The following is an 11,682-nucleotide window of genomic DNA, read 5'->3' as shown; positions in this document are numbered from 1 at the left end:
TGATAATGGATGGTCGGAGCTCATCCTTAATCGCATACAACTTTGGACGATGATGATATGTACTGGTGGTGGAGCCGTGTTGGAAAGAAGTAGTGGAGAGGAGAGCTTGGTCGGTGGACAACGATGGCGACGACTCATGGGCTGGGGCGAAGGGAAGGAGGAACATAAAGTATGATCGTGTCGACCCGCGACGGTGGCAGAGAACTGGGAGTGGATAACGATGATGATGTGGTGGCGTCGTCCTCAAGGATGGGGATGATGGCACGCTAGAAGAGGACTGATCGAGGCGGATCGCTATACCTTGTGGTGAGAAAGATGGCTGGGAATGGAATACTCATCTTTGATGGCCGCCCACCATAAAAACGGCGAATGCAACAAAAAAAATCACTAGTTTATTGCAATTAGCTCCGAAGTCATTGTTCTATACCTTGTCAGAAACTGCTCTTCTGATGCTCATTGATTCTTTCTTGAGTCGAAACATTGTGTAATCTTTGTAATCGTATAATATGTGAAGATATGTAGGTTGATATCTTCCTGTGAGAACATAGAATGGGATAATATGAGGAGTCGGGAAAGCTGAGTTGGAGAAGGCCAGATGAGGCCCGGCGCAGCAGCGTATTCCACGCAACCGAGAATGACTTGAGCGGCCTACCTGTGCATGTGGATCACGAAATCGCCAGGTGTTGATGAGTTGGGTGCAGCTCACATGGCTCGATTGACACAAACCACACGAAGGATACGATATCTTTCGTACTGAAATTTATACTAGATTATAAGATCCATTTAATCACACAAACACTCAAACGATTTAAAATCAATCCCCGCGTTGAGAGGGAACAAAACGAAAGAAAAAGGGCAAAAAAAATGGATCATGGCCGTAATCTGTACAGCTTTATCCTATACAACTCGGATCAGCTAACGCCGGGTCTGCCTACCAGCACTGATCCGTCTCCCACCTCCGGCACGGCCTGCACGAGTAGGACAGCCGCGGCGACCACCGCCTCCCTGCCGCTGCGTTCGCCGTGGCGGCCATTACCCGCTGGTCGTACTCGGCACGCTTCTCCGGGTCAGAGAGCGTGGCGTAGGCGGCGTGGAGTCGGATGAACTCGTCCGACGACTCGGTAGCCGGGGCGACGTCCGGGTGGCACTCTCGCGCCAGCCGCCGGTACGCCACCTTGATTTCGCCGCCCGTGGCGCCCGTCGGGACCCCGAGCACGTCGTAGAGAGTCGCCTCGGAGGCGGGGACTGGTGGCGACGCCGAAGCGCAGCGGGGGGGCAGGAGGAGGCGGCGGCAGGAGGAGGACGAGGGCAGGCGGGGTGGGAAGCGGAGGTGGGATCTGGGAGCAGCGAGAGATGGTGAAGATATCATCGACTCACAGCCACAGTATCAACTAAACGAGGTTGAAGAATACCATTGCCACGGGGCATATGGTGAATATATACAGTGGTGGTACGGAAAGAGGAGAGCGAGCTTATCCGTCCGTGGATGAAATCCGAGACTGGATCAGGGAAGAGGGGTGGGGGAGACTGTCAGATTCAGGATTCCAAGGGAGGCAACCAAGTTGATTGCGACAGCGAGGCGACGCGATAATCGTTATTATTAAATATTTAATTTAATAATAATATAACTGTTCTCATTATGATTCATAATTATCATGAATTTTTTTATTTATTATGATTTAAATGATTTTAATTTTTTATTCTTTAGACATGAAATCATTATTATTAAATTACATATTTAATATTATTAAAGTTCTTAATTATGGTTCAAACGTTACAAATTTGAATTAATTCTTGAACGTTATGATTTGGTGATAATAAATATTCTTGATGGCATAATATATATATATATATATATATATATATATATATATATATATATATATATATATATATATATATATATATATATATATATATATATATATATATATATATATGAGAATTTTGGTCCTTGGGCTCAATCATCCTTTTGAAGCGAAAGGCTTTCCTACACCATCTAAAGCGAGAGATCTGAGCCGAGAAGTATCAAAGTTCAAGAAGAAACCTCTGTAGAAATTCTTGGCGACAATGGCCGGAGGTACACTATTTTGTTTCCGCATCATTTTTTATTATGTTTTTATTATAATGATTTAGAAACACAAGTTTGTTTCAGTGATTTCTAACATTTGGTATCAGAGCCTTTTGACTTTGGTTTGATTTGATTTGATTTTGGTTTCTTCTTGGAAACTTCTTGATATATTTTATACCATGAAATTGATTTGATTTTGGTTTCTTCTTGGAAACTTCTTGATATATTTTATTGAAAATCATGAGGAAATATCATTTTCAACATTTTAGTTGGTAAAATACTCATATTATGTATGCATATTTAGTTATATTAAATTATGCTTATGAGCAAATTTTTTATGTTTAAAATGTCTAGTGATCCATATAATCTTAATTAATTAAGAATTAACCACAATATTCTTAATTAATTAAAATTATATATAAAGTTAAAATAAGTATCACATAAGTAATTAGACATCATATTATGACTGATTATATTTCATATAATAATTGTTATCCCACAAGATCTTTTATTATATTTAATATAATTAATCAGGATAAAATATCAGATTATTTTCATAATTTACCCACAGGGATTATGAATTGGAATATAATTTGATAGTTTTATCATAAAGACCATATGAATCTATTTGAATTAAGAATTTAGCCCACAGGTAATTTTTATGTATGAGATTCATATTTTTTGCATGTTTCACATTGGTAAAACATGTAATTTAGTCTATTAAGCTTTAAATTTTGACATAAGCATGTTTGATTTTATGCAGTTTCTCAAACTGTTAATTTCTCTGATATTCGATGTGATATTCCTGAACTTAATGGTGATAACTATAAGATATGGAAGGAGAGGGTTCTCCTCCATTTAAGGTGGATGGATATCAATTATGCTATCAGGAAAGATGAACCACCTATAGTCACTAATACCAGCACTTCAACTGAGATCACGTTATATGAGCGATGGGAGCGATCCAATCGGCTCAACGTGATGTTTATCAAAACTAAGATGACTGCTGGCATACGTGGTTCTGTTGACCAGCATGAAAATGTCCGAGACTTGCTAAAAGCTATTGATGAACAATTCGTCACTTCGGATAAGGCACTAGCAAGTACCCTTATTATGAAATTTTCATCCCTTAGACTCACCAACATAAAGGGTATGCATGAGCACATAATGCAAATGCGAGATATTGCGGCTCAACTTAAGAAACTTGATGTTAGTATGTCAGAATCCTTTTTGGTGTACTATATTCTGAACACCCTTCTACCTCAATATAGCCCTTTTAAAATTTCATACAATACACATAAGGATAAATAGTCAATCAATGAATTAATGACCATGTGTGTTCAAGAAGAAGATAGGCTAGTGATGGAATTGGGTGAGAATGCATTAATAGTAACCACTCGAGGGAAAAATAAAATTGACAAACATCAAGCCAATCAGAAAGCTCATCAGTAGGGAAAAGTTAAAATACCACCCCAAGCTGATATCAAGAAAGAAGTAAGATGTTTCTTTTGTAAAAGAAAGGGACACGTGAAGAAGGAATGCACGAAATTCTAATAATGACTTGAAAAGAAAGGTAAACCAACCTCATATGTATGTTATGAATCTAATATAATTAATGTTAATATTAACACTTGGTGGATTGACTCTAGATCAACAATCCATATTGCAAACTCTTTATAGGGTATACAAAACCTAAGGAAGCCACTGGGAAGTGAGCAAAGCATCTTATCAGGAAATAAGATGGGCTCACATGTGGAAGCAATTGGAACATGCATTTTAACTTTAAGTAGTGGTTTTGTTTTAAAATTGGAAAGAACCTTTTATGTATCAAGTTTCTCACGAAACTTAATTTCTATTTCCAGACTTGTACCATTTGGGTATTCCTTTAATTTTAAAGACACATCATTTTGTTTATTACATAAATCTGATTGTGTTGGGAATGATATTTTATTTGATGGTCTTTACCGTATTTTATTACAAAATGATAATACTCAAAGTTCAATGCATGTTCACGCTGGCATTAAGAGGTATAATATTAATGAGGACTCCTCTATATTATGGCATCGGAGATTAGGATATATCTCCATAGAGAGAATTAAGAGATTAGTTAAAGATGGGGTACTTAGTACTCTTGATTTTATTAATTTTAAGACTTGTGTGGACTGTATTAAGGGAAAGCAAACCAATAAATCAAAAAAGGGTGCTAATAGGAGTTCAGACTTATTAGAGATAATTCATACTGATATATATTGTCCAGACATGGACATACATGGTCAGAAATACTTTATCTCTTTTATAGATGATTACTCACGATATATGTATATATATTTGCTTCATAACAAAAATGAAGCATTGGATGCCTTCAAAGTCTTTAAGGCTGAAGTTGAGAACCAATGTGGTAAGCAAATTAAAATTGTGAGATCAGATAGGGGTGGAGAATATTATGGTAGATATATTGAAAATGGACAAGCACCTGGTCCTTTTGCTAAATTTCTTCAAGAACATGGGATTATTGCCCAATACACTATGCCTGGTTCTCCAGACCAGAAAGGTGTTGCAGAAAGAAGAAACCGAACCTTATTAGACATGGTGCGGAGTATGCTTAGCAACTCTAATCTTCCTAAGTTCTTGTGGACTGAAATACTAAAGACGGCTGTGTATATATTAATACGAGTTCCAACTAAGGCTGTCCAAAAGACACCATTTAAACTATGGAAAGGTTGGAAACCAAGTTTGCGACATATGTGCATTTGGGGATGTCCGTCTGAAGTCAGGATATATAATCCACAAGAGAATAAACTAGACCCGAGGACTGTTAGTGGGTATTTCATTGGATATACCGAAAAGTCCAAAAGTTATAGATTCTATTGTCCATCTCACACAACTAGGATTGTAGAATCAAGAAACGCTAAATTTCTTGAGGATGATGTGATTAGTGGGAGCGATCATTTCAAGAACATAGTTTCCGCACATGATCATATAGAATCTCAACCTTCCACATCAAATGATAGATTGGTTATAGTTCATAGCACTCCTCAAGTACAAACTAGTGTTGAACAACCAATCATTGAAATTCCACAAGTTGTTGATAGTATTCTAATAGATCAAGCAGTTCAGGAATTACAACAAGCTCCTGAACAACTAGTTGAACCACAAGTTCCTCAAGGAACCATTGGTACAACATTAAGAAGATCTACTAGAAATAAAAGATCAGCAATTTCTAGTGATTATGTTGTATATCTACAAGAACCTGATTATAATATTAGAGCCAAAAATGATCCTGAAATATTTTCAGGAGCCATGAGTTGCAAAGAGTCAAATTTGTGGCATAATGCCATGAAAGAAGAGATGAATTCCATGATGAGCAATGAAGTTTAGAATCTTGTAGAGTTGCCTAATGAAGCAAAGGCTATTGGTTTCAAATGAGTCTTTAAAACAAAGAAAGATTCGTTAGGCAACATTGAGAGATACAAGGCAAGACTTGTTGCAAAGGGATTTACTTAAAAAGAGGGAATCGGTTATACGGAGACGTTTTCTCCTATATTTAAGAAAGATTCTCTACGTATAATTTTGGCATTAGTTGCTCATTTTGACCTTGAATTGCAACAAATGGATGTGAAAACGATATTTCTAAATGGAGATCTAGAGGAAGAGGTTTATATAAAACAACCCGAAGGTTTCTCCTCTAGTGTTGGTGAACACTTAGTTTGCAAACTTGGGAAGTCTATATACGGCTTAAAACAAGCCTCCCGCCAATGATATTTTAAATTTCATGCAGTGATTTCTTCATTCGGATTTGTTGAAAATCCCATGGATCAATGCATATACCAAAAGGTTAGTGGGAGTAAAATATGTTTCCTTGTTTTATACGTATATGATATTTTGCTTGCAATCAACGATGAGGGTTTGCTGCATGAGGTGAAATAATTTCTTTCTAAAAATTTTGACATGAAGGATATGGGTGAAGCATCTTATGTCATTGGCATTAAGATCCATAGAGATAGACCTCGAGGCATTTTAGGTCTATCACAAGAAACCTATATTGATAAACTTTTAGAAAGATTTCGGATGAAGGATTGTTCACCAAGTGTTGCTCCCATTATGAAAGGTGATAGGTTCAATTTGAACCAATGCCCAAAGAACAACTTTGAAAGGGAATCAATGAAAAACATCCCATATACTTTTGTCGTAGGAAGCCTTATGTATGCTCAGGTCTATACTAGACCTGATATTGCATTTATTGTGGGAATGTTAGGTCGATATCAGAGTAATCCAGGTATGGACCACTAGAGAGCTACAAAGAAAGTGATGAGGTATCTACAAGGAACCAAAGATTATATACTTATGTATAGACATACAAACAATCTGGATGTGATTGGTTACTCAGATTCAGACTTCGCCGGTTGTGTTGATTCTCGTAAATCAACATCAGGATATATTTTTATTATGGCCGGTGGGGCTATTTCTTAGAGAAGCGCTAAGCAAACCTTGATTGCTACTTCTACCATGGAAGCTGAGTTTGTCTCCTGTTTTGAGGCTACTTCACATGGTGTATGGATTAAGAGTTTTATTTTTGGGCTTAGAATCATGGATTCTATCTCTAAGCCATTAAGAATTTTCTGTGACAATTCAATTGTTGTCTTTATGGCTAAAAACAATAAAAGTGGAAGTCGAAGTAAACATATCGACATTAAGTATCTAGCCCTAAGAGAACGTGTAAAGGAAAAGAAAGTGGTCATTGAGCATATTAGCACTGAATTGATGATTACTGATCCTTTGACTAAAGGCATGCCACCTCTAAAATTTAAGGATCATGTAGAGAAAATGGGACTTGGTTCCACTTTGTAATGATATTGAAACTCTTATATATTATGCAATTTTCTCATTCATGTGCACATTATTTTGAGAAAATATATTGTTACTGGACCAAGAATAAACATAAGGTTTATTCATTGAGTAATATTACCACATTAAGATTAAGAAACTAAATACATCGTGATACATGGATGATAATACTCGCTCTTAGAGGACTTATCGCTATGATTCGTGTATTTATTTCTTAAGAAAGTTGTTCAAGAAAAATTAATTCAAATTATTAAGATAAACGTATGGACCAAGTGGGAGAATGTAACCGTTATTATTAAATATTTAATTTAATAATAATATAACTGTTCTCATTATGATTCATAATTTATTATCATGAATTTCTTCATTTATTATGATTTAAATGATTTCAATTTTTTATTCTTTATGCATGAAACCATTATTATTAAATTACATATTTAATATCATTAAAGTTCTTAATTATGGTCCAAACGTTACAAATTTGAATTAATTCTTGAACGTTATGATTTGGTGATAATAAATATTCTTGATGGGAGAACATATATATATATGAGAATTTTGGTCCCTGGGCTCAATTATCTCTTTGAAGCGAAAGGCTTTCCTACATCATCTAAAGCGAGAGTTCTAAGCCGAGAAGTATCAAAGTTCAAGAATAAACCTCTACAGAAATTCTTGGCGACAATGGTTAGAGGTACGCTATTTTGTTTCCGCATCAGTTTTTATTGTGTTTCTATTATAATGATTTAGAAACACAAGTTGGTTTCAGTGATTTCTAACAGACGCGAGGAGACACGGTTAAACGGGTAGAGTCGCAACAGCCAGCGAGAGCGAAATGGGATTGGATAACATTGATAGGATGGCGTTGTCCTTCAGGATCATTAGGGTAAGGGTCACGACGTGCATGGTAAAAAGGATGAAGTGAAGGAGAGGGGCAGCAGCGACGAGGAAGACTTCACGGGAGAACTGATACGAGGAAACTTTCATCGGAAATTCCATGTTCGGTGTTTATAACAACATTATTTTTGGATGAATAATTAAGCAGTATAACCGTCGTAGCTGAATACAAACTTGTAATCCAAAAATGTAATAAGCTTCTTCCAACTTTCTCTGTTATCTTCATTTTATCTCTTTATGTTGGGAGTTAAAATGGATTCATGAACAAAGGCGATTGCATGCGTTATCTGAGAATCGAACTGTCATGTATTCATTTATTTTTAGTGTTATTTATAATTATATATCTTTTAGATATTACTTTCTCTTTTATCTAAACCATACTAATCCATATTGCACATTGTACATGCAACAATAATTTCCACCGACACGGAGCTTCACGATCATTTATTAGCCGGCTACGAGGGCCTCATGATCAATTGCGTGTCATCATGTTCTTGGCCCTTTGTCCTGGCGCCACATATCTCGAGGAACCGTCCTGTGTATCAGCGATGCTGAGGCGACGTAGACGGGTTCTGCTGATACATTTACGTACTATTGTTACTGCAAATAATCCTAATATGTATGATATGATTAGTAGTAATTATCGTTTTCGAAGGAAATGAATGTGCATATAATTATGTTATCATGTCGATTGTCGATTACAATGCTTTACGGCAGTTGGATGAATCTAAATATGTATCTTTGGAACAAGGCGTAGTACTGAGTAATGGGGCTGTCAGCGTGTCACGTGCAACGCGCCAATCAGATTAAACGGGCCAAATGAGGCTTTAAATTGGGTTGGGTTGGGACAGTCGCCAAATGAGGTAATTACATATTACTTTTATCTTTAGATCTCTTTAGTATTTTGATTCTCATATTTACAAAATTTATATTAAAATTTTTATAATTATAAAAAAAATATTTAACCTCATTTTCTCTTAACATCGTCGGTTTTATCAATAGAAAATACAACATGTGACATCATGTGCATAAATGACATAAACATAATTGGTAAAAAGATAATTTTAATAGTGGTGATCGATGATAGCATCGTAGATGACTGTTATAGTAGTGATCAACCTTGTCGTTATCGATCTAAACATTGACGACAAGAAAGAAGAGAAGACATAATAGTGAGGTATCTACATTAACACCAAAGGAGAAAGAGAAAAAAAAAATGAGACATTTGTGCCAGTGAAGCACCACTTTATCTCCTATTCCTCATACAGCACAGTTTTATATCTGCATCGACGCTATAGGAGGAAGAGGAAGCCGATGAGACCACCACCATGGTGTCATGCTCAAATCTTTGGATGATTACTTCGTCCATGGTGGAGTAGATTTGAGGATGGGGCAACAGGTGACGATAGGGAGAGAAAGGTTATGACCTGCTCGGCGAAGAGATATATGATTTGAGCTCTTGAGCTTTACATGTGAACGATACATACACCCTTACTATAGTGACATGATTATTGATATACTTTTGGATCAGCTCCACCTATGATCGGAGGGCATTCGATCGGAGGACAAGAACTAATCATCATATAAAATAGAGGCTTAAAGAGTACAAATCCGATGATGGTGTGAAAGTATCAGAAAAACAATGACACTGTGTGGTGATGGGAGAGAGTATCAGAAAAGTTTATTATCTCTTCGTAGTTGGATTTATACTCTTTTTATCAAAAATCTAAAAAAAATAATAAAAATAAATTATGATAAAAAGCTTATTGCTAGAATTTTTTTATTATAAATTACTCTCTCTTTCTCTTTTTTTTTTTTTTTAATTGCTTTGCACCTGTGTGGTTCGAGAAATATGTGAGAAGGCAAATTAACATTCGAGTATTAGTCGCACCAACCATGAGCCAATTTCGCATTAACCGCGCCAACCACGAGCCCGATTCGCATTAATCAAGGTTAAAATACCTCCCCCGACGTTCCACACTGAAATTTCCGAGCCCCACAACATTCTTCGCAGAACTCCAAGCAATCGGACCAATCATTGGCCCACATACAACAAGGGAGACTTCCACGGACGGCCGAACACGTCACCACCGCCCAATGCCCACAACAATAAATATTAACTCCCTACAAACCCAACACTAAAGGCACAAAAAACAGACTATAATTAAAAAACAAGAAATTAACCCCTAAACATCCCACATTTCTTGCTATTATCTTATCATATATAACGGTGTTACGATGGTGTCCCTCTCCCACCTCTACCCCTCCACCCACCACCACCACCACCATGGGCGCCCAACTCGCCAAGCAAGTTGAGCGCCGAAAGTCCGTCGCCGCCGAGAAGTTGGCCCTCATCGAGCTCTTCGAGGGCTCGGGTGATCAATTCCCCGGCTGCGACTACCGCCCCGCCGACCGCAAGACCTGGATGTCGGCCCTTGGCCCTGCCAACCTACGCGTCCACCAGATCGTCTGGCCCGGCACCCACGACTCCGCCACCGACAAGATCGGCCTCCGCTTCATCTCCCGCCCCTTCGCCCAGTGCCAGTCCTGCTCCGTCTACCGCCAGCTCGCCGGCGGTGCCCGCGTCCTCGACATCCGCGTCCAGAAGGATCACCGCGTCTGCCATGGCATCCTCCTCACCTACGGCGTCGACGTCGTGATCCGCGACGTCAAGCGGTTCCTCTCCGAGACCGAGCACGAGATCGTCGTCCTCGAGATCCGGACCGAGTTCGGCCACGAGGACCCGCCGGACTTCGACAAGTACCTCGTCGAGCAGCTTGGCGAGCACCTGATACCGCAGGACGCGGCCGTGTTCGAAAAGACCGTGGCCGAGCTGCTGCCCCGGCGGGTCATTTGCGTGTGGAAGCCGCGGAAGTCGCCGGCGCCGAAGCCGGGGGACCCGCTGTGGAGCGGGGGATTCCTGAAGGATCACTGGATCGATACGGACCTGCCGAAGACCAAGTTCGAGAACAACCTGAAGCGCCTGGGCGAGCAGCAGCCGAATGCGTCGAGGAAGTACTTCTACCGGGTGGAGAACACGGTGACGCCGCAACCGGACAACCCGGTGGTGTGCGTGAGACCGGTGACGGGGAGAATCCAAGGCCACGCGAGGCTGTTCATTGCGCAGGCCGTCGGGAGGGGGATCGCCGATCGGTTGCAGGTGTTCTCGACAGACTTCATCAACGACGACTTCGTGGATGCGTGCGTGGGGTTGACTCACGCAAGAATAGAAGGGACGACATAAAACCGAGTTCCTCTTTTTCTTTTTTTTTCTTTTTTTTCACCATAAAATGAGGTGTGTTTGATGGTGTGGGGGAATCTGTTTATAATATATTATTATAATTATAGATATTGTAATCAAATCGGTATTGCTTTTTTATTTTCTTTCTTACTAATAAAATTTAAAAAATAATTATTCAACATTCAAAATAGATGATATCATTTTTGTTAGTAAATTAAATAAAAATAAATATAAAAATAAAAAAAATCTGAAGTGCTCTCTTGGGACAAACGAAGAGTTTGCATCGAGGAGAGGTAAGTTCCTTGTTTTCTTGAAAAATAAAATTTTTTGATGCTTTTAAATATTTAAAATTTTATTTTTTAAATTAAAATATATTATATATAGTTTTAAAATATTTTTTATTTCCTTAAATTTCAAAAATTTTATTATTAGATTAAAACATGTTATATAAAGTTTTTAAAATATTCTTTTATCCATCTAAAGGTATAGAATTTTATTTTATAATTAAAATATATTGAAATTATTCTTATCATATATATTTCTAAGATTTTTATCTTGAATGTATGATATTTGATTTTTGTTAGATTTATACAATACTTGATTAAGAATGTTATTTTCTCATTATGCAATT

The 11,682-nt window shown here is 38.0% G+C and overlaps 2 protein-coding genes across 2 annotated transcripts; one reads left to right on the top strand and one right to left on the bottom strand.

Annotated features, from left to right (window-relative positions):
• Positions 1–931: 931 nt before the first annotated feature.
• Positions 932–1,369, bottom strand: LOC135679705 (chaperone protein dnaJ 11, chloroplastic-like). The gene has a single exon (XM_065193686.1). It carries the CDS (start codon positions 1,367–1,369, stop codon positions 932–934), a length of 438 nt encoding a protein of 145 aa, XP_065049758.1.
• An 8,465-nt stretch (positions 1,370–9,834) lies between these two features.
• Positions 9,835–11,189, top strand: LOC103973365 (uncharacterized). Its single transcript, XM_009387914.3, has one exon. The coding sequence runs from the start codon at positions 10,098–10,100 to the stop codon at positions 11,052–11,054; it is 957 nt and encodes a 318-aa protein (XP_009386189.2). The 5' UTR covers positions 9,835–10,097; the 3' UTR covers positions 11,055–11,189.
• The last annotated feature ends 493 nt before the right edge of the window (positions 11,190–11,682 follow it).

Source organism: Musa acuminata, chromosome BXJ1-7, assembly GCF_036884655.1.
Source record: "Musa acuminata AAA Group cultivar baxijiao chromosome BXJ1-7, Cavendish_Baxijiao_AAA, whole genome shotgun sequence".
Lineage (NCBI taxonomy): Eukaryota > Viridiplantae > Streptophyta > Magnoliopsida > Zingiberales > Musaceae > Musa > Musa acuminata.
Note: the sequence above shows the minus strand (reverse complement) of the source record. Positions and strands in the feature narration are given on the sequence as shown.